The 21,270-nt window shown below is 44.7% G+C and overlaps 1 protein-coding gene across 4 annotated transcripts in view; it reads left to right on the forward strand.

The window, feature by feature from the left end:
• Positions 1-21,270, forward strand: part of LOC106568520 (protein Shroom3) — a 216,360-nt gene that overhangs the window by 147,270 nt on the left and 47,820 nt on the right. For 3 of the 4 annotated variants that reach the window (XR_014380217.1, XM_014138941.3, XM_045692630.2), the window contains one exon: positions 16,850-16,972. Coding sequence is in view for 3 of the 4 variants with exons in the window: in XM_014138941.3 (XP_013994416.3) it covers positions 16,850-16,972 (123 nt within the window). In the remaining variant the exon portion in view is untranslated. Of the gene's footprint in view, positions 1-6,619; positions 7,083-16,849; positions 16,973-21,270 lie in introns of those variants that run through there. The other variant, XM_045692632.2, reaches the window with a different exon arrangement.

Genomic DNA, 21,270 nt, shown 5'->3' on the forward strand with positions numbered 1-21,270 from the left:
CTTGTTAGTCAGGACATTATAAGGTGTAGTATGAATTACAACCAGGCAGTTGTAGAGTGTCTGACAGGTTACACTCTGGTCCCAAGATGTCGCTGCTCCCTCCGATACGGCCAGTGGAGCTCATCTCATGGTCATGACGTTAGTTAGGTATCCCATCAGCCCCTGGGCTCCAGCCTGTTATCTGATGGGTGTGAGGCAGAGCAGAGGGCCGTGATCTGATAGAGCCAGGCGGCCAGAGGAAGCAGAAACAGCCTGGGACAGGGGCGGAGCTATACAGCCTGGGACAGGGGTGTAGAGGGACCAGAAGGGAGATTGGGCAGGGGACAGGAAGTGGGCCATGGTACCCTCATGGGACTGGGTGGTAGGATCAGAACTGGCTCCCTGAAAACACACCTCTTCGATACAGCTATAACTTTCCGTAGCAGGTTAGGAGAATTAACATAGCAGGTTAGGAGAACTAACGTAGCAGGTTAGGAGAATTAATGTAGCAGGTTAGGAGAACTAACTTAGCAGGTTAGGAGAACTAACATAGCAGGTTAGGAGAATTAACTTAGCAGGTTAGGAGAATTAACTTAGCAGGTTAGGAGAATTAACTTAGCAGGTTAGGAGAACTAACGTAGCAGGTTAGGAGAATTAACATAGCAGGTTAGGAGAATTAATGTAGCAGGTTAGGAGAATTAATGTAGCAGGTTAGGAGAATTAACTTAGCAGGTTAGGAGAACTAACGTAGCAGGTTAGGAGAATTAACATAGCAGGTTAGGAGAATTAATGTAGCAGGTTAGGAGAATTAACTTAGCAGGTTAGGAGAATTAACGTAGCAGGTTAGGATAACTAACGTAGCAGGTTAGGAGAATTTGTCTAAGGTTAGGAAAAGGGTTAGGGTTAGCAAAAATGCTGTCCTAACCTGCCACGAAAAGTCACTTGTAACAAAGTGACATGTTTTTTGGCAGTCCCATGTAAATACACACATCCCTCGTCCCTCCCTGACAGAGAACTCTGTAGAATGTTCTGCACCTTAATGCTCTGGTGCCTCAGGGCAATTCAAATTGTTAATGGGATTGAGGAATGGGATTGCTTCTAAAATTGCTTGTGTAGGTGGTGGGCACACAAATGCTCTTATAGAGAGGTGGGGAATGCTGAAGCATGCGCTGATGGAAGTTCTACCGTCTCCATTTAGAATAAAGTAAAGCTCTCATTTCTGGACTGAAACATTGTAAGATTGTTTCCCCCACGACACTTCTCTCTCTATACACAGTACGTTGATTGGTAAGGTTACATATTGGTAAGTTCCAATATATTTAGATACTTAAAAATACTGCCTGCTGAGAGACACTTTTGCTGTTTGTTCTCGTACTCAATAAATGGTGAAAGACTTAAAGTGATGTTGTTCTTGGTTTTGAATGTACAGTATATACATGAAATGTACATTATGGAAGACATACCTCACCCAGTCATAGTTAGTTAAATAATAATAGATGGGCAAGAATTTGCCACCGTCAACTTTTAGAAGGTTAGTAGAAAAATTTGGCTAATCATTTAAACCACATAAATATACTCACATTGTCACGCCCTGACCTTAGAGATCCCTTTTATTCTCTGTTTGGTTAGGTCAGGGTGTGACTAGGGTGGGCAATCTATGTTTTCTATTTCTTTGTTGGCCGGGTATGGTTCCCAATCAGAGGCAGCTGTCTATCGTTGTCTCTGATTGGGGATCATACTTAGGCAGACTTTTTTCCACCTTTAGTTTGTGGGATCTTGTTTTTGTACTGTTGCTTTCCAGCCCTACAGAACTGTGCGTTTCATTTTTGTTGTTTTTCCCCAGTGTCATCTAATAAAGAAAGATGTACGCCTACCACCTCGCTTCAACCCTTCCATGGACGAGCGTAACACACATTTAGGCTGGGTTTCTATACAGCACTTTGTGACATCAGCTGATGTAAGAAGGGCTTTATAAATACATTTGATTGATTCACTGAACAATGAGTATTTGAAACTTAAGCATATATTTCCCAACTGCTTTCTCATATAATCCTACATCATTCTTCAGAGACCTTTATAGTCCAATGCATCCAACATTATACATGCCTACCATGGTATTGGGCAGCTAATGACATTTAAGAACTAATCTGATTTTAGAAATCAAACTCTGGTCATCTTATTTAACTAGGCAGTCGGTTCAGAACAAATTCTTATTTTTAATGACGGCCTCGGAACAGTTCAGGGGCAGAACGACAGATTTTTTACCTTGTCGGCTCCGGGATTTGATCTTATAACCTTTCGGTTACTAGTCCAACGCTCTAACCACTAGGCTACCTGCCACCCCTTATTGAAGAGCACGCTGTATACATTTAGCTCAGCTGTCTGTTTTTCTTTTTAAAGAAGATTTGTTATTGAAACGTGTATACGTAGGATATGCTCTGCTGGTTGATATGCATCTGCAGTTGTCGTACATGACACATACATCTTTCTATCTAAATGTTTTTATTTGGATTTCTATGCAAATTAAGTGATTGAGTGTTTATTTGAGCATCAGCTAGTTCATTGAAATAAGACAATCGTACCAAAACATTATTAAAAAATGTAATTCACCAACCGAGATCTCTGCTCTGCTGTTTGTCTTCTCTCACTGTCCTGTTGGCCACTCAGAGTTCCCTTCTGTCTCATTGTCCTGTTGGCCACTCAGAGTTCCCTTCTGTCTCAATGTCCTGTTGGCCCCTCAGAGTTCCCTTCTGTCTCACTGTCCTGTTGGCCACTCAGAGTTCCCTTCTGTCTCATTGTCCTGTTGGCCACTGAGAGTTCCCTTCTGTCTCAATGTCCTGTTGGCCACTCAGAGTTCCCTTCTGTCTCATGGTCCTGCCTCCCAATGTCTTCCCATCTTTCTTACAATCTTTCTCTTGCTCTCTCTCACTCTCACTCTGTCATAACTGTTAATAGGTGCTCACTATGATCTAGTATCCCCCAGTCCTTCTGGAAGTGAAGGAATCCCCACAACTCCCCACCCCACAGTCCTTCTGGAAGTTAAGGAATCCCTCACAACTCCCCACCCCACAGTCCTTCTGGAAGTTAAGGAATCCCCCCCACCCCACAGTCCTTCTGGAAGTTAAGGAATCCCCCACAACTCCCCACCCCACAGTCCTTCTGGAAGTTAAGGGATCCCCCACAACTCCCCACCCCACAGTCATTCTGGAAGTTAAGGAATCTCCCACAACTCCCCACCCCACAGTCATTCTGGAAGTTAAGGAATCCCCCACAACTCCCCACCCCACAGTCATTCTGGAAGTTAAGGAATCCCCCACAACTCCCCACCCCACAGTCATTCTGGAAGTTAAGGAATCCCCCACAACTCCCCACCCCACAGTCATTCTGGAAGTTAAGGAATCCCCCACAACCCCACAGTCCTTCTGGAAGTTAAGGAATCCCCCACAACCCCCACAGTCCTTCTGGAAGTTAAGGAATCCCCACAACCCCCCACCCCACAGTCCTTCTGGAAGTTAAGGAATCCCCCACAACTCCCCACCCCACAGTCATTCTGGAAGTTAAGGAATCCCCCACAACTCCCCACCCCACAGTCCTTCTGGAAGTTAAGGAATCCCCCACAACTCCCCACTCTAAAACAACCCCAGATGGTGATAGGCTATAGCAGCATGCCCAGGAAGTGAGGTGACTGGTCAGACAGTACAGTGTTGAGCTGCTGTTCCTCTGGCCTCACCTCCTTGTCCTCTTTCTCCTCCTCCTTCTCCTCCTCCTCCTCCTCCTCCTCCTCCTCCTCCTCCCTCTAGTCTGGTCAGATAGTACAGTGTTGAGGTGCTGTTCCTCTGGCCTCACCTCCTTGTCCTCTTTCTCCTCCTCCTCCTCTTCCTTCTCCTCCTCCTCCTCCTCCTCCTTTTCCTCCTCCTCTTTCTCCTCCTCTTTCTCCTCCTCCTCTTTCTCCTCCTCCTCTTTCTCCTCCTCCCCCTCCTCCCTCTAGTCTGGTCAGATAGTACAGTGTTGAGGTGCTGTTCCTCTGGCCTCACCTCCTTGTCCTCTTTCTCCTCCTCCTTCTCCTCCTCCTCCTCCTCCTTTTCCTCCTCCTCTTTCTCCTCCTCCTCCTCCTCCCTCTAGTCTGGTCAGATAGTACAGTGTTGAGGTACTCCTCTGACCTGTCCTCTCGTTCTCCCTCCTCCTCTCCCCCTCCATCCTACTCTCCCCTCGCTCCGTCTAATCCCCTCTCCAATTTCAGTTTCCTCTCAGATCAAAAGATTATCCAGACAGACTGTGTTCATTCCCACAGTGGAGATAAAGTTTCTGTTTCAGAGACACACCCTGTCTCTCTCTCTCTCTCTCTCTCTCTCTCTCTCTCTCTCTCTCTCTATGGCCTGACCACAGATTACAATGAACAGCTTTTCAATGGGGGGGATGATGTTGTTGAGAATGAAGCTGGTCAGCTAGGCCCATATTCACAAAGCATCTCTGAGTAAAGGTGCTGATCTAGGATCAGGTCCCCCTGGGTCCATATAATTAGGATCTGAAATGCAAAACTGATCTTAGATCAGCCCTCCCTAAGACACTTTGTGAATAATGGTGTTTGTGTTTCTCTCTCTTCTCTCCTCCACTACTCACTCTGGGTTCCTCTTCTTTTCTCGGCGCTCAGGACGTTGTTGGGTTAAATTCCCGACGGTTGTGTTTCATGGGAGTGTCAGCAGGCAGGAGAATCCGTCCTCCCAAGGGAAAGTGAGGGATAATGGGACACATCCCTTTGTACAAGGTTTAATTGGGTGTCATGGCTGTTCAGTAGCTTTGTTGCACACTTCAGTCGGGGGGGGGTGTGTGTGTGTGTGTGTGTGTGTGTGTGTGTGTTCATATTCTTATTCATCATCTAGTCGGCTACTTCACAAACAGATACCCAATCCTTCCTATATTACCTAGTGCCCTTATTCACCTCAGGAGAAAACATCCCATTCACTCACTGTAGAGAACACATCCATCTCTGATTAAAACACTCACTGTATAGACCACATCCATCTCTGATTAAAACATCCCATTCACTCACTGTAGAAAACACATCCATCTCTGATTAAAACATCCCATTCACTCACTGTAGAGAACACATCCATCTCTGATTAAAACATCCCATTCACTCACTGTACAGACCACATCCATCTCTGATTAAAAACATCTCATTCACTCACTGTAGAGAACACATCCATCTCTGATTAAAACACTCACTGTACAGACCACATCCATCTCTGATTAAAAACATCTCATTCACTCACTGTACAGACCACATCCATCTCTGATTAAAAACATCTAATTCACTCACTGTACAGACCACATCCATCTCTGATTAAAAACATCTCATTCACTCACTGTACAGACCACATCCATCTCTGATTAAAAACATCTAATTCACTCACTGTACAGACCACATCCATCGCTGATTAAAAACATCTCATTCACTCACTGTACAGACCACATCCATCTCTGATTAAAACATCTCATTCACTCACTGTACAGACCACATCCATCTCTGATTAAAAACATCTAATTCACTCACTGTACAGACCACATCCATCTCTGATTAAAAACATCTAATTCACTCACTGTACAGACCACATCCATCTCTGATTAAAACATCTCATTCACTCACTGTACAGACCACATCCATCTCTGATTAAAACATCCCATTCACTCACTGTACAGACCACATCCATCTCTGATTAAAACATCTCATTCACTCACTGTACAGACCACATCCATCTCTGATTAAAAACATCTAATTCACTCACTGTACAGACCACATCCATCTCTGATTAAAAACATCTAATTCACTCACTGTACAGACCACATCCATCTCTGATTAAAACATCTCATTCACTCACTGTACAGACCACATCCATCTCTGATTAAAACACTCACTGTACAGACCACATCCATCTCTGATTAAAAACATCTCATTCACTCACTGTACAGACCACATCCATCTCTGATTAAAAACATCTCATTCACTCACTGTAGAGAACACATCCATCTCTGATTAAACACATCTCATTCACTCACTGTACAGACCACATCCATCTCTGATTAAAAACATCTCATTCACTCACTGTACAGACCACATCCATCTCCTCCAGTAGCCAAAGGACTGTGTACCCATCATGTCAACACCCATGACAGGAAGCCAGACACACCCTGAATAATGACAGATGATCGCTGTAGCTAGATGATGATTCTCCTGTACTACATGTTTGCTCAGCGCCTGCCTAATGGCCTCTGGGTGTGTGTCCGCTCGATGACTAGGTCGCGAGTCACGTGTCGACTGATAGGGTGCCCCTCAAATGGCCCCCTATTTCATGTAGAGCCCTGGTCAACAGTAGGGAATAGGGTCCTGGTCAACAGTAGGGAATAGGGTCAACAGTAGGGAATAGGGTCAACAGTAGGGAATAGGGTCAACAGTAGGGAATAGGGTCAATAGTAGGGAATAGAGGAAATAGGGTTCCATTTGGGATGCATAAGAGGAGAGAAGAAGAGAAAAGATTAGAATCATTGTTCTGTGTGATCACATGCTATCATGGGGTGGGTTTCCCCTCTGAGCGTTCAAATTCATTTCTGGGCCTTAGATATTGAATAAGGACTGAGTCTCTCTCTCTCTCTCTCTCTCTCTCTCTCGCTCTCTCCCTCCATCTCCTTCTCTCTGTTAGTTCTCAGTGTCCAGAACATCGCAGGGCAGGATGTTTACTTCATGCTTTATCGTATGCTAGCGAGGTAATGACGTCTAATTGCGTGCTGGTTTAACGACGTCCGTCTCTAACCCTCCTTCGCTAGCCTACCCCGCCAGCCTCTGCCCACCGCCTGCCATTTTAGAGTTGATCGGTAACGTTAGCGGACCAAGCAGGGTGTTGTGTCGTACAGTACTGTACCATGGAGCTGCTAGGGGCCTTCTACAGGAGGAAGCTCCGAAGGAAGCAGAAGAAGGAGGATGTAGGCCTGGGGCCGGGGCCGGGAGAGCTGAGGCGGTCAGACAGGGCGCTGTGCAAGTCCCCCTCTGAGACCAGCGTCAACCGCCTGGCCACCGGACTCATCTCCAAGGTGCTACGCTTCACCAGGTAACTGGAACACCTCCTACCTGAGGGTTAGGGTCAAGGTTAGGGTAGGATTCTGGGGGTGGTGCAGGTTGAGGTTTACAGCCAGGTAACATCCTAGGGGCTGTAACGTGGTTGTAGTATTCTCCTATGGCAGGGTAACCTGGGGGGTAGGGTTGGTTCTAGGGTAACCTGGGGTTGGTTCTAGGGTAACGTTCTGGGGGTAGGGTTGGTTCTAGGGTAACCTGGGGGGAAGGGTTGGTTCTAGGGTAACCTGGGGGGTAGGGTTGGTTCTAGAGTAACCTGGGGTTGGTTCTAGGGTAACGTTCTGGGGGGTAGGGTTGGTTCTAGGGTAACCTGGGGGGTAGGGTAACCTGGGGGGTAGGGTTGGTTCTAGGGTAACGTTCTGGGGGGTAGGGTTGGTTCTAGGGTAATGTTCTGGGGGTAGGGTTGGTTCTAGGGTAACATTCTGGGGGTAGGGTTGGTTCTAGGGTAACCTGGGGGGTAGGGTTGGTTCTAGGGTAACCTGGGGGGTAGGGTTGGTTCTAGGGTAACCTGGGGGGTAGGGTTGGTTCTAGGGTAACCTGGGGGGTAGGGTTGGTTCTAGGGTAACCTGGGGTTGGTTCTAGGGTAACGTTCTGGGGGTAGGGTTGGTTCTAGGGTAACCTGGGGGGAAGGGTTGGTTCTAGGGTAACCTGGGGGGTAGGGTTGGTTCTAGAGTAACCTGGGGTTGGTTCTAGGGTAACGTTCTGGGGGGTAGGGTTGGTTCTAGGGTAACCTGGGGGGTAGGGTAACCTGGGGGGTAGGGTTGGTTCTAGGGTAACGTTCTGGGGGGTAGGGTTGGTTCTAGGGTAATGTTCTGGGGGTAGGGTTGGTTCTAGGGTAACATTCTGGGGGTAGGGTTGGTTCTAGGGTAACCTGGGGGGTAGGGTTGGTTCTAGGGTAACCTGGGGGGTAGGGTTGGTTCTAGGGTAACCTGGGGGGTAGGGTTGGTTCTAGGGTAACCTGGGGGGTAGGGTTGGTTCTAGGGTAACCTGGGGTTGGTTCTAGGGTAACGTTCTGGGGGTAGGGTTGGTTCTAGGGTAACCTGGGGGGAAGGGTTGGTTCTAGGGTAACCTGGGGGGTAGGGTTGGTTCTAGAGTAACCTGGGGTTGGTTCTAGGGTAACGTTCTGGGGGGTAGGGTTGGTTCTAGGGTAACCTGGGGGGTAGGGTAACCTGGGGGGTAGGGTTGGTTCTAGGGTAACGTTCTGGGGGGTAGGGTTGGTTCTAGGGTAATGTTCTGGGGGTAGGGTTGGTTCTAGGGTAACATTCTGGGGGTAGGGTTGGTTCTAGGGTAACCTGGGGGGTAGGGTTGGTTCTAGGGTAACCTGGGGGGTAGGGTTGGTTCTAGGGTAACCTGGGGGGTAGGGCTGGTTCTAGGGTAACGTTCTGGGGGTAGGGTTGGTTCTAGGGTAACGTTCTGGGGGTAGGGTTGGTTCTAGGGTAATGTTCTGGGGGTAGGGTTGGTTCTAGGGTAACGTTCTGGGGGTAGGGTTGGTTCTAGGGTAACGTTCTGGGGGTAGGGTTGGTTCTAGGGTAACCTGGGGGGTAGGGCTGGTTCTAGGGTAACGTTCTGGGGGTAGGGTTGGTTCTAGGGTAATGTTCTGGGGGTAGGGTTGGTTCTAGGGTAACGTTCTGGGGGTAGGGTTGGTTCTAGGGTAACGTTCTGGGGGTAGGGTTGGTTCTAGGATAACCTGGGGGGTAGGGTTGGTTCTAGGGTAACCTGGGGGGTAGGGTTGGTTCTAGGGTAACCTGGGGGGTAGGGCTGGTTCTAGGGTAACGTTCTGGGGGTAGGGTTGGTTCTAGGGTAACGTTCTGGGGGTAGGGTTGTTTCTAGGGTAACGTTCTGGGGGTAGGGTTGGTTCTAGGGTAACCTGGGGGGTAGGGCTGGTTCTAGGGTAACGTTCTGGGGGTAGGGTTGGTTCTAGGGTAACCTGGGGGGTAGGGTTGGTTCTAGGGTAACGTTCTGGGGGGTAGGGTTGGTTCTAGGGTAACGTTCTGGGGGTAGGGTTGGTTCTAGGATAACCTGGGGGGTAGGGTTGGTTCTAGGGTAACCTGGGGGGTAGGGCTGGTTCTAGGGTAACGTTCTGGGGGTAGGGTTGGTTCTAGGGTAACGTTCTGGGGGTAGGGTTGTTTCTAGGGTAACGTTCTGGGGGTAGGGTTGGTTCTAGGGTAACCTGGGGGGTAGGGCTGGTTCTAGGGTAACGTTCTGGGGGTAGGGTTGGTTCTAGGGTAATGTTCTGGGGGTAGGGTTGGTTCTAGGGTAACGTTCTGGGGGTAGGGTTGGTTCTAGGGTAACGTTCTGGGGGTAGGGTTGGTTCTAGGGTAATGTTCTGGGGGTAGGGTTGGTTCTAGGGTAACGTTCTGGGGGTAGGGTTGGTTCTAGGGTAACCTGGGGGGTAGGGCTGGTTCTAGGGTAACGTTCTGGGGGTAGGGTTGGTTCTAGGGTAACGTTCTGGGGGTAGGGTTGGTTCTAGGGTAATGTTCTGGGGGTAGGGTTGGTTCTAGGGTAATGTTCTGGGGGTAGGGTTGGTTCTAGGGTAACGTTCTGGGGGTAGGGTTGGTTCTAGGGTAACGTTCTGGGGGTAGGGTTGGTTCTAGGGTAACGTTCTGGGGGTAGGGTTGGTTCTAGAGGTTTCACCTGCTCTGTAGTCTGTGGTCTGTCTGTTCCACAGCTGGTCGTCTAAGGAGACGTTGGGACCTACAGACTCATCTTAGAATCTGTTATCTCTCCAGTTTACGGACTGCGTTCCGTACTCAGGTGTGGTGTGTGGAGTGAGTTTGCAGTTTTGTTGAGCAAAGTTGGATAAATGGTCAAAAATACTGGAATGTTATAAAAAAATGTTTGTTACGTGATGCATCACTATGGGGGTGTAAACAATGGCTTCTTTCATGTTTCTGTAGCTGGACGAAGGTGAAGATAGCATCATTTCCTGTTTATCTTCTAAGCTAAGTACTGTGTTTGGGGATCAGGAAGATCTTCTAAGCTGCCAAACATGAAATATGATGTCTGTTTGTTAGACATTTGGCAGCCAGCGGGAAGAATAGCATAACTGACACAAGCTGTTGTTTTGGAATAGGAGAGGTTGGAGAGCTTGATTCCAAGGAGGAATTGTCTAGAGACGTCCTGGTCTGAATGTAGAGAGTAGAGACCCTCTGGTCTGAATGTAGAGAGTAGAGACTTCCTGGTCTGAATGTAGAGAGTAGAGACCCTCTGGTCTGAATGTAGAGAGTAGAGACGTCCTGGTCTGAATGTAGAGAGTAGAGATGTCCTGGTCTGAATGTAGAGAGTAGAGACGTCCTGGTCTGAATGTAGAGAGTAGAGACCCTCTGGTCTGAATGTAGAGAGTAGAGACCTCCTGGTCTGAATGTAGAGAGTAGAGACCCTCTGGTCTGAATGTAGAGAGTAGAGACCTCCTGGTCTGAATGTAGAGAGTAGAGACGTCCTGGTCTGAATGTAGAGAGTAGAGACGTCCTGGTCTGAATGTAGAGAGTAGAGACCCTCTGGTCTGAATGTAGAGAGTAGAGACCCTCTGGTCTGAATGTAGAGAGTAGAGACCCTCTGGTCTGAATGTAGAGAGTAGAGACCCTCTGGTCTGAATGTAGAGAGTAGAGACCCTCTGGTCTGAATGTAGAGAGTAGAGACCCTCTGGTCTGAATGTAGAGAGTAGAGACCCTCTGGTCTGAATGTAGAGAGTAGAGACCTCCTGGTCTGAATGTAGAGAGTAGAGACCCTCTGGTCTGAATGTAGAGAGTAGAGACCCTCCTGGTCTGAATGTAGAGAGTAGAGACCCTCTGGTCTGAATGTAGAGAGTAGAGACCCTCTGGTCTGAATGTAGAGAGTAGAGACCCTCTGGTCTGAATGTAGAGAGTAGAGACCTCCTGGTCTGAATGTAGAGAGTAGAGACCTCCTGGTCTGAATGTAGAGAGTAGAGACCCTCTGGTCTGAATGTAGAGAGTAGAGACCTCCTGGTCTGAATGTAGAGAGTAGAGACCTCCTGGTCTGAATGTAGAGAGTAGAGACGTCCTGGTCTGAATGTAGAGAGTAGAGACGTCCTGGTCTGAATGTAGAGAGTAGAGACCCTCTGGTCTGAATGTAGAGAGTAGAGACCCTCTGGTCTGAATGTAGAGAGTAGAGACCCTCTGGTCTGAATGTAGAGAGTAGAGACCCTCTGGTCTGAATGTAGAGAGTAGAGACCCTCTGGTCTGAATGTAGAGAGTAGAGACCCTCTGGTCTAAATGTAGAGAGTAGAGACCCTCTGGTCTGAATGTAGAGAGTAGAGACCCTCTGGTCTGAATGTAGAGAGTAGAGACCTCCTGGTCTGAATGTAGAGAGTAGAGACCCTCTGGTCTGAATGTAGAGAGTAGAGACCCTCTGGTCTGAATGTAGAGAGTAGAGACCCTCTGGTCTGAATGTAGAGAGTAGAGACTTCCTGGTCTGAATGTAGAGAGTACAGACTTCCTGGTCTGAATGTAGAGAGTAGAGACGTCCTGGTCTGAATGTAGAGAGTAGAGACGTCCTGGTCTGAATGTAGAGAGTAGAGACTTCCTGGTCTTCACTGTGTGTAAATCAGACTACTGTGAAAGCTTGTTTGTGAGTCCACAGTGATGATAGCTAGGCCTCCCTGCTTCACGATTTCTGGTGAGCAGTGAGCGACGAAGGAGGATGAGGGTGAGTCAGAGAGAGGGGGAGGCAGTCAATCTGCTTTCAGCACGGTGATAGCATGCAGCTGGACTCTCCTGTGGCTCATGCTCAGGCCAAGACTACTGGGTCTTTCCAGTCTGTTATGATGGACGGGTTGAGGGGATTGGCTATGGGGATGGTCTTAGCTCAGCAATGACTTGTCATTTGTAAACACATACTGAACTGCTAACCTCTCAGTCAATCATTTGCTTGACTGGCGCTGAAGGTCAGGAGGTAGCTGTTGTCAAATAGTATTCAGGTTTGGGGGTTTAAACCACAACGTTCTCCTAGCAGTAAAATGGGGGTTTAAACCAGATGTCTTGCCACAACGTTCTCCTAGCAGTAAAATGGGGGTTTAAACCAGATGTCTTGCCACAACGTTCTCCTAGCAGTACAATGGGGGTTTAAACCAGATGTCTTGCCACAACGTTCTCCTAGCAGTACAATGGGGGGTTTAAACCAGATGTCTTGCCACAACGTTCTCCTTGCAGTACAATGGGGGTTTAAACCAGATGTCTTGCCACAACGTTCTCCTAGCAGTACAATGGGGGTTTAAACCAGATGTCTTGCCACAACGTTCTCCTAGCTGTACAATGGGGGGTTTAAACCAGACGTCTTGCCACAACGTTCTCTTAGCAGTACAATGGGGGTTTAAACCAGATGTCTTGCCACAACGTTCTCCTAGCAGTACAATGGGGGGTTAAAACCAGACGTCTTGCCACAACGTTATTCTAGAAGTACAATGGGGGTTTAAACCAGATGTCTTGCCACAACGTTCTCTTAGCAATACAATGGGGGGTTTAAACCAGATGTCTTGCCACAACGTTCTTCTAGAAGTACAATGGGGGTTTAAACCAGATGTCTTGCCACAACGTTCTCTTAGCAGTACAATGGGGGTTTAAACCAGATGTCTTGCCACAACGTTCTCTTAGCAGTACAATGGGGGTTTAAACCAGATGTCTTGCCACAACGTTCTCCTAGCAGTACAATGGGGGTTTAAACCAGATGTCTTGCCACAACGTTCTCTTAGCAGTACAATGGGGGGTTTAAACCAGGTGTCTTGCCACAATGTTCTCTTAGCAGTACAATGGGGGTTTAAACCAGATGTCTTGCCACAATGTTCTCCTAGCAGTACAATGGGGGTTTAAACCAGATGTCTTGCCACAACGTTCTCTTAGCAGTACAATGGGGGTTTAAACCAGATGTCTTGCCACAACGTTCTCTTAGCAGTACAATGGGGGTTTAAACCTGATGTCTTGCCACAAAGTTCTCTTAGCAGTACAATGGGGGTTTAAACCAGATGTCTTGCCACAATGTTCTCTTAGCAGCAGCAGTAGCACACAATGTACAATGCAAGCTGCGTGTGGTGTAGGCAGCTTATTGGATAAATGGTGTGTTGGGGTATTTCCCTGTTTAGGGGTCAAAGGCCTTTTGGCAACCAGTGTTATCTGGTTGCTTCATAACTGTTTCTGGTTGCCATGGTTAGTCTCTTAAGCAACAATGAATTCCTGATAGAGGAATGTTTATGTTATGTCTTAGTAAACAGTTTGGTTGCGGTCTGGTTGCCGTTAGGGGTTTGTGTTGTGTTTTCTGGGACGAACGGCAGCAGAAGTAGCAGTCTGCCTGGTGATCAAGCATGAAAACACTTGTTTTAAAAACAAGGAGACGATACGACTACTTCATGACACATGATTTACCCTCTTGACTCTTGGAGCCCTTGGCTCCTACAAGGACCAAATGCCATTGACCAATGTCCTCCATCTCACTCAGTTGGGGGGGAGTTTTTAATTCTGCATAGTGACAAATAAACCCACCTGCTGTCGTTGTGTTGGACATTCACCGGCGTTCACATTCACAGGCAGCCACACACTCACAGGCAGCACTCACAGGCAGCACTCACAGGCAGCACTCACAGGCAGCACTCACAGGCTTAATGAATCACAAACAAGTTGTCATAAACTCTCCGAGGCATTGTGATTTGATGTGACTAACTACATTCAGATGTTGGTTCACTCTGCTCTGTGAATCTCTTTGGGCTTCCCTCCAAACACTAATATCTTCCAGCTTGTACATATTATGTAACAATATACAGTATAACAATATATGAACCTCCCTTTTCATTAGGCTATACCAGACCCCTATACGTACAGTTGAAGTCGGAAGTTTACATACACCTTAGCCAAATACATGTAAACTCAGTTTTTCACAATTCCTGACATTTAATCCTAGTAAAAATTCCCTGTCTTAGGTCAGTTAGGATCACCACTTTATTTTAAGAATGTGAAATGTCAGAATAATAGTAGAGAGAATTATTTATTCCAGCTTTTATATCTTTCGTCACATTCCCAGTGGGTCAGAAGTTTACATACACTCAATTAGTATATGGTAGCATTGCCTTTAAATTGTTTAACTTGGGTCAAATGTTTTGGGTAGCCTTCCACAAGCTTCCCACAATAAGTTGGGTGAATTTTGGCCCATTCCTCCTGACAGAGCTGGTGTAACTGAGTCAGGTTTGTAGGCCTCCTTGCTCACACACGTTTTTTCCGATCTGCCCACACATTTTCTATGGGATTGAGGTCAGGGCTTTGTGATGGCCACTCTAATACCTTGACTTTGTTGTCCTTAAGCCATTTTGACACAACTTTGAAAGTATGCTTGGGGTCATTGTCCATTTGGAAGACCCATTTGCGACCAAGCTTTAACTTCCTGACTGATGTCTTGAGATGTTGCTTCAATATATCCACATAATTTTCCTTCTCATGATGACATCTATTTTGTGAAGTGCACCAGTCCCTCCTGCAGAAAAGCACCCCCACAACATGATGCCCCCCCATACTTCATGGTTGGGATGGTGTTCTTCGGCTTGCAAGCCTCCCCCTTTTTCCTCCAAACATAATGATGGTCATTATGGCCAAACAGTTCTATTTTTGTTTCATCAGACCAGAGGACATTTCTCCAAAAAGTACGATCTTTGGCCCCATGTGCAGTTGCAAACCGTAGTCTGGCTTTTTTATGGCGGTTTTGGAGCAGTGGCTTCTTCCTTGCTGGGCGGCCTTTCAGGTTATGTCGATATAGGACTCGTTTTACTGTGGATATAGATACTTTTGTACCTGTTTCCTCCAGCATCTTCACAAGGTCCTTTGCTGTTGTTCTGGGATAGATTTTCACTTTTCGCACCAAAGTAAGTTAATCTCTAGGAGACAGAACGCGTCTCCTTCCTGAGCGGTATGACGCCTGCGTGGTCCCATGGTGTTTATACTTGCGTACTATTGTTTGTACAGATGAACGTGGTACCTTCAGGCGTTTGGAAATTGCTCCCAAGGATGAACCAGACTTGTGGAGGTCTACAATTTTGTTTCTGAGGTCTTGGCTGTTTTCTTTTGATTTTCCCATGATGTCAAGCAAAGAGGCACTGAGTTTGAAATACATCCACAGGTACACCTCCAATTGACTCAAATGATGTCAATTAGCCTAACAGAAGCTTCTAAAGCCATGACGTCATTTTCTGGAATTTTCCAAGCTGTTTAAAGGCACAGTCAACTTAGTGTATGTAAACTTCTGACCCACTGGAATTGTGATACAGTGAATTATAAGTGAAATAATCTGTCTGTAAACAATTATTGGAAAAATTACTTGTGTCATGCACAAAGTAGATGTCCTAACCGACTTGCCAAAACTATAGTTTGTTAACAAGAAATTTGTGGAGTGGTTGAAAAATGAGTTTTAATGACTCCAACCTAAGTGTATGTAAACTTCTGACTTGAACTGTTTATGGCTTTGGGCTATATAGTATTTTGGACACTATTCCATATAAATAGACTTTGTGTAAAACAACCTTTCTAAACTTCTCTTTTCATTGTTGATGTTGAGTTCAGACCCATTAAATAAGGCTATCAATGTCACTTTGCATTACCAGTTTGACTTGATGATTTGGTATGAGATGCTAATGATTTGGTATGAGATGCTAATGATTTGGTATGAGATGCTAATGATTTGGTATGAGATGCTAATGATTTGGTATGAGATACTAATGATTTGGTATGAGATGCTAATGATTTGGTATGAGATGCTAATTATTTGGCATGAGATGGGAGGATTTGGTATGAGATGCTAATGATTTGGTATGAGATGGTTATGATTTGGAATGAGATGGTTATGATTTGGAATGAGATGGTTATGATTTGGTATGAGATGCTAATGATTTGGTATGAGATGCTAATGATTTGGTATGAGATGCTAATGATTTGGTATGAGATGGTAAAAATTTGGTATGAGATGGTAAAGATTTGGTATGATTTGGTATGAGATGCTAATGATTTAGCATCTCTCCGCAGTAAAAGGCACATGACAGCTCATGTCAACCTGGATCCTGACCTCACTCCATCTCAATGTCAATCTGGATCCTGACCTCACTCCATCTCAATGTGGACCTGGATCCTGACCTCACTCCATCTCAATGTCGACCTGGATCCTGATCTCACTCCATCTCAATGTGGACCTGGATCCTGACCTCACTCCATCTCAATGTGGACCTGGATCCTGACCTCACTCCATCTCAATGTGGACCTGGATCCTGACCTCACTCCATCTCAATGTCAACCTGGATCCTGATCTCACTCCATCTCAATGTCAATCTGGATCCTGACCTCACTCCATCCATCTCAATGTGGACCTGGATCCTGACCTCACTCCATCTCAATGTGGACCTGGATCCTGACCTCACTCCATCTCAATGTCGACCTGGATCATGACCTCACTCCATCTCAATGTCGACCTGGATCATGACCTCACTCCATCTCAATGTGGACCTGGATCCTGACCTCACTCCATCTCAATGTCGACCTGGATCCTGACCTCACTCCATCTCATTGTGGACCTGGATCCTGACCTCACTCCACTCTAAACTTCCATCCGCAGACACAGCGAGCCTGTCTCCAGAACTCACTCTCTCTTCTATGTTCTAATTCTATGTTATAAATCTATGTTCTACAGACGCAGTGAGCCTGTCTCCAGACCTCACTCTCTCTTCTATGTTCTAATTCTATGTTCTAAATCTATGTTCTACAGACGCAGTGAGCCTGTCTCCAGACCTCACTCGTGGCACGCCACCAAGCTAGGCGAGGGCCAGCCAGACCCCAGCATGATGCAAATATCCCAGGACCCTCCCTGGCATCACACCTACCCCTCCAGGTTAGTCAATCAATCAAGTGATCAATCAAATATATTTCTAAATCCATTTTTTTACAGTTGTCACAGTTTTGAAGCTGTGGTGTGGTGAACACAGGGCCCCTGTCAGAAAGTCTATAAAGGGCTTATTATTTAAGTGGGTTTTATACATTTTACATGGAAATATTTTGATCCTTAAACATTTTAAGTATGAGGGATGTATTGTTCATATTACATAATGAGTGTACAAAACATTAAGAACACCTGATATTTCCATGACATAGACTGACCAGGTGAATCCATAGACTGACCAGGTCCTACTCATTCAAGGGTTTTTCCTTATTTTTACTATTTTCTACATTGTAGAATAATAGTGAAGACATCAGAACTATGAAATAACACATAAGGAATCATGTAGTAACCCAAAAAGTGTTAAACAAATCAAAATATATTTGATATTTGAGATTTTGTAAACTAGCCACCTGTTGCCTTGATGACAGCTTTGCACTCTTGCCACGCCAAAAGTGCCACAATCTAGTCAACTTGACAACTGTGGGAAGCATTGCAGCCAACGTGGGCCAGCATCCCTGTGGAACCATAAGGACTGTGTAGGGCTGTATTGACTGGAGAGAGTTATCTGGTCTACCACATGGACACTGGAGTCTTGAAGATAAAGGAATTCAGACGCTACCAAGACCAGAGTAAAGATTGCTAACCATATCCGCTCAATGCCATGATCTTTCAACAAAAAGCAGGTGTGTAATTCTATAGAAGGTTATATAGCCTGGTGAGTCATGCCTTTACGACTGGTTACGTAAGAACTATGGTTTCTATAGATTATGGCTGATTCCCAAATGGCAGCCTACAAAAGTAGTGCACTATATATATAGGGAATAGGGTTCCATAGGGCTCTGGAGAAAGTAGTGTACTATATAGGGTTCTATAGGGCTCTGGAGAAAGTAGTGCACTATATAGGGAATAGGGTGCCAAGTAGTGCACTATGTAGAGAATATGGTGCCAAGTAGTGCAGTATATAGGGAATAGGGTGCCATTTGGGACGAAGATACCACTCTCTTGTTGCTCAGTTGAACCCAACTGTTTCTCATGAAAGGACAGTAGTGTATTTTCTTAGACTGAGACTCATGGACAACAGTAGTATATTATCTTAGACTGAGACTCATGGAGAACAGTAGTATATTATCTTAGACTGAGACTCATGAAAGGACAGTAGTGTATTATCTTAGACTGAGACTCATGGACAACAGTAGTATATTATCTTAGACTGAGACTCATGGAGAACAGTAGTATATTATCTTAGACTGAGACTCATGGAGAACAGTAGTATATTATCTTAGACTGAGACTCATGAAAGGACAGTAGTGTATTTTCTTAGACTGAGACTCATGGAGAACAGTAGTATATTATCTTAGACTGAGACTCATGGAGAACAGTAGTGTATTATCTTAGACTGAGACTCATGGACAACAGTAGTATATTATCTTAGACTGAGACTCATGGAGAACAGTAGTATATTATCTTAGACTGAGACTCATGGAGAACAGTAGTATATTATCTTAGACTGAGACTCATGAAAGGACAGTAGTGTATTTTCTTAGACTGAGACTCATGGAGAACGGTAGTATATTATCTTAGACTGAGACTCATGGAGAACAGTAGTATATTATCTTAGACTGAGACTCATGGAGAACAGTAGTATATTATCTTAGACTGAGACTCATGAAAGGACAGTAGTGTATTTTCTTAGACTGAGACTCATGGAGAACGGTAGTATATTATCTTAGACTGAGACTCATGGAGAACAGTAGTATATTATCTTAGACTGAGACTCATTGAGAACAGTAGTATATTATCTTAGACTGAGACTCATGAAAGGACAGTAGTGGAGTATCTTAGACTGAGACTCATGGACAACAGTAGTATATTATCTTAGACTGAGACTCATGAAAGGACAGTAGTGTATTATCTTAGACTGAGACTCATGGAGAACAGTAGTATATTATCTTAGACTGAGACTCATGGAGAACAGTAGTGTATTATCTTAGACTGAGACTCATGGAGAACAGTAGTATATTATCTTAGACTGAGACTCATGGAGAACAGTAGTATATTATCTTAGACTGAGACTCATTGAGAACAGTAGTATATTATCTTAGACTGAGACTCATGAAAGGACAGTAGTATATTATCTTAGACTGAGACTCATGAAAGGACAGTAGTATATTATCTTAGACTGAGACTCATGGAGAAAAGTAGTGTATTATCTTAGACTGAGACTCATGAAGAACAGTAGTATATTATCTTAGACTGAGACTTATTGAGAACAGTAGTGTATTATCTTAGACTGAGACTCATGGAGAACAGTAGTATATTATCTTAGACTGAGACTCATTGAGAACAGTAGTATATTATCTTAGACTGAGACTCATGGAGAACAGTAGTATATTATCTTAGACTGAGACTCATTGAGAACAGTAGTATATTATCTTAGACTGAGACTCATTGAGAACAGTAGTATATTATCTTAGACTGAGACTCATGGAGAACAGTAGTATATTATCTTAGACTGAGACGCATGGAGAACAGTAGTATATTATCTTAGACTGAGACTCATGGAGAACAGTAGTATATTATCTTAGACTGAGACTCATTGAGAACAGTAGTATATTATCTTAGACTGAGACTCATGGAGAACAGTAGTATATTATCTTAGACTGAGACTCATGGAGAACAGTAGTGTATTATCTTAGACTGAGACTCATGAAAGGACAGTAGTGTATTATCTTAGACTGAGACTCATGAAAGGACAGTAGTGTATTATCTTAGACTGAGACTCATGGAGAACAGTAGTGTATTATCTTAGACTGAGACTCATGGAGAACAGTAGTATATTATCTTAGACTGAGACTCATGGAGAACAGTAGTATATTATCTTAGACTGAGACTCATGGAGAACAGTAGTATATTATCTTAGACTGAGACTCATGGAGAACAGTAGTATATTATCTTAGACTGAGACTCATGGAGAACAGTAGTGTATTATCTTAGACTGAGACTCATGAAAGGACAGTAGTGTATTATCTTAGACTGAGACTCATGAAAGGACAGTAGTGTATTATCTTAGACTGAGACTCATGGAGAACAGTAGTGTATTATCTTAGACTGAGACTCATGGAGAACAGTAGTATATTATCTTAGACTGAGACTCATGGAGAACAGTAGTATATTATCTTAGACTGAGACTCATGGAGAACAGTAGTATATTATCTTAGACTGAGACTCATGAAAGGACAGTAGTAGAGTATCTTAGACTGAGACTCATGGAGAACAGTAGTGTATTATCTTAGACTGAGACTCATGGAGAACAGTAGTATATTATCTTAGACTGAGACTCATGGAGAACAGTAGTATATTATCTTAGACTGAGACTCATGGAGAACAGTAGTATATTATCTTAGACTGAGACTCATGAAAGGACAGTAGTGGAGTATCTTAGACTGAGACTCATGGAGAACAGTAGTATATTATCTTAGACTGAGACTCATGGAGAACAGTATATTATCTTAGACTGAGACTCATGGAGAACAGTAGTATATTATCTTAGACGTAGACTCATGGAGGACAGTAGTGTATTTTCTTAGACTGAGACTCATGGAGAACAGTAGTGTATTATCTTAGACTGAGACTCATGAAAGGACAGTAGTGGAGTATCTTAGACTGAGACTCATGGAGAACAGTAGTATATTATCTTAGACTGAGACTCATGGAGAACAGTAGTATATTATCTTAGACTGAGACTCATGGAGAACAGTAGTATATTATCTTAGACTGAGACTCATGAAAGGACAGTAGTGGAGTATCTTAGACTGAGACTCATGGAGAACAGTAGTATATTATCTTAGACTGAGACTCATGGAGAACAGTAGTATATTATCTTAGACTGAGACTCATGAAAGGACAGTAGTATATTATCTTAGACTGAGACTCATGGAGAACAGTAGTGTATTATCTTAGACTGAGACTCATGGAGAACAGTAGTATATTATCTTAGACTGAGACTCATGGAGAACAGTAGTATATTATCTTAGACTGAGACTCATGAAAGGACAGTAGTATATTATCTTAGACTGAGACGGATGGAGAACAGTAGTATATTATCTTAGACTGAGACTCATGGAGAACAGTAGTATATTATCTTAGACTGAGACTCATGAAAGGACAGTAGTATATTATCTTAGACTGAGACTCATTGAGAACAGTAGTGTATTATCTTAGACTGAGACTCATGGAGAACAGTAGTATAT

The sequence above is a fragment of the Salmo salar genome, chromosome 13 (assembly GCF_965601325.2).
Source record: "Salmo salar chromosome 13, fSalSal1, whole genome shotgun sequence".
In the NCBI taxonomy this organism is placed as follows: domain Eukaryota; kingdom Metazoa; phylum Chordata; class Actinopteri; order Salmoniformes; family Salmonidae; genus Salmo; species Salmo salar.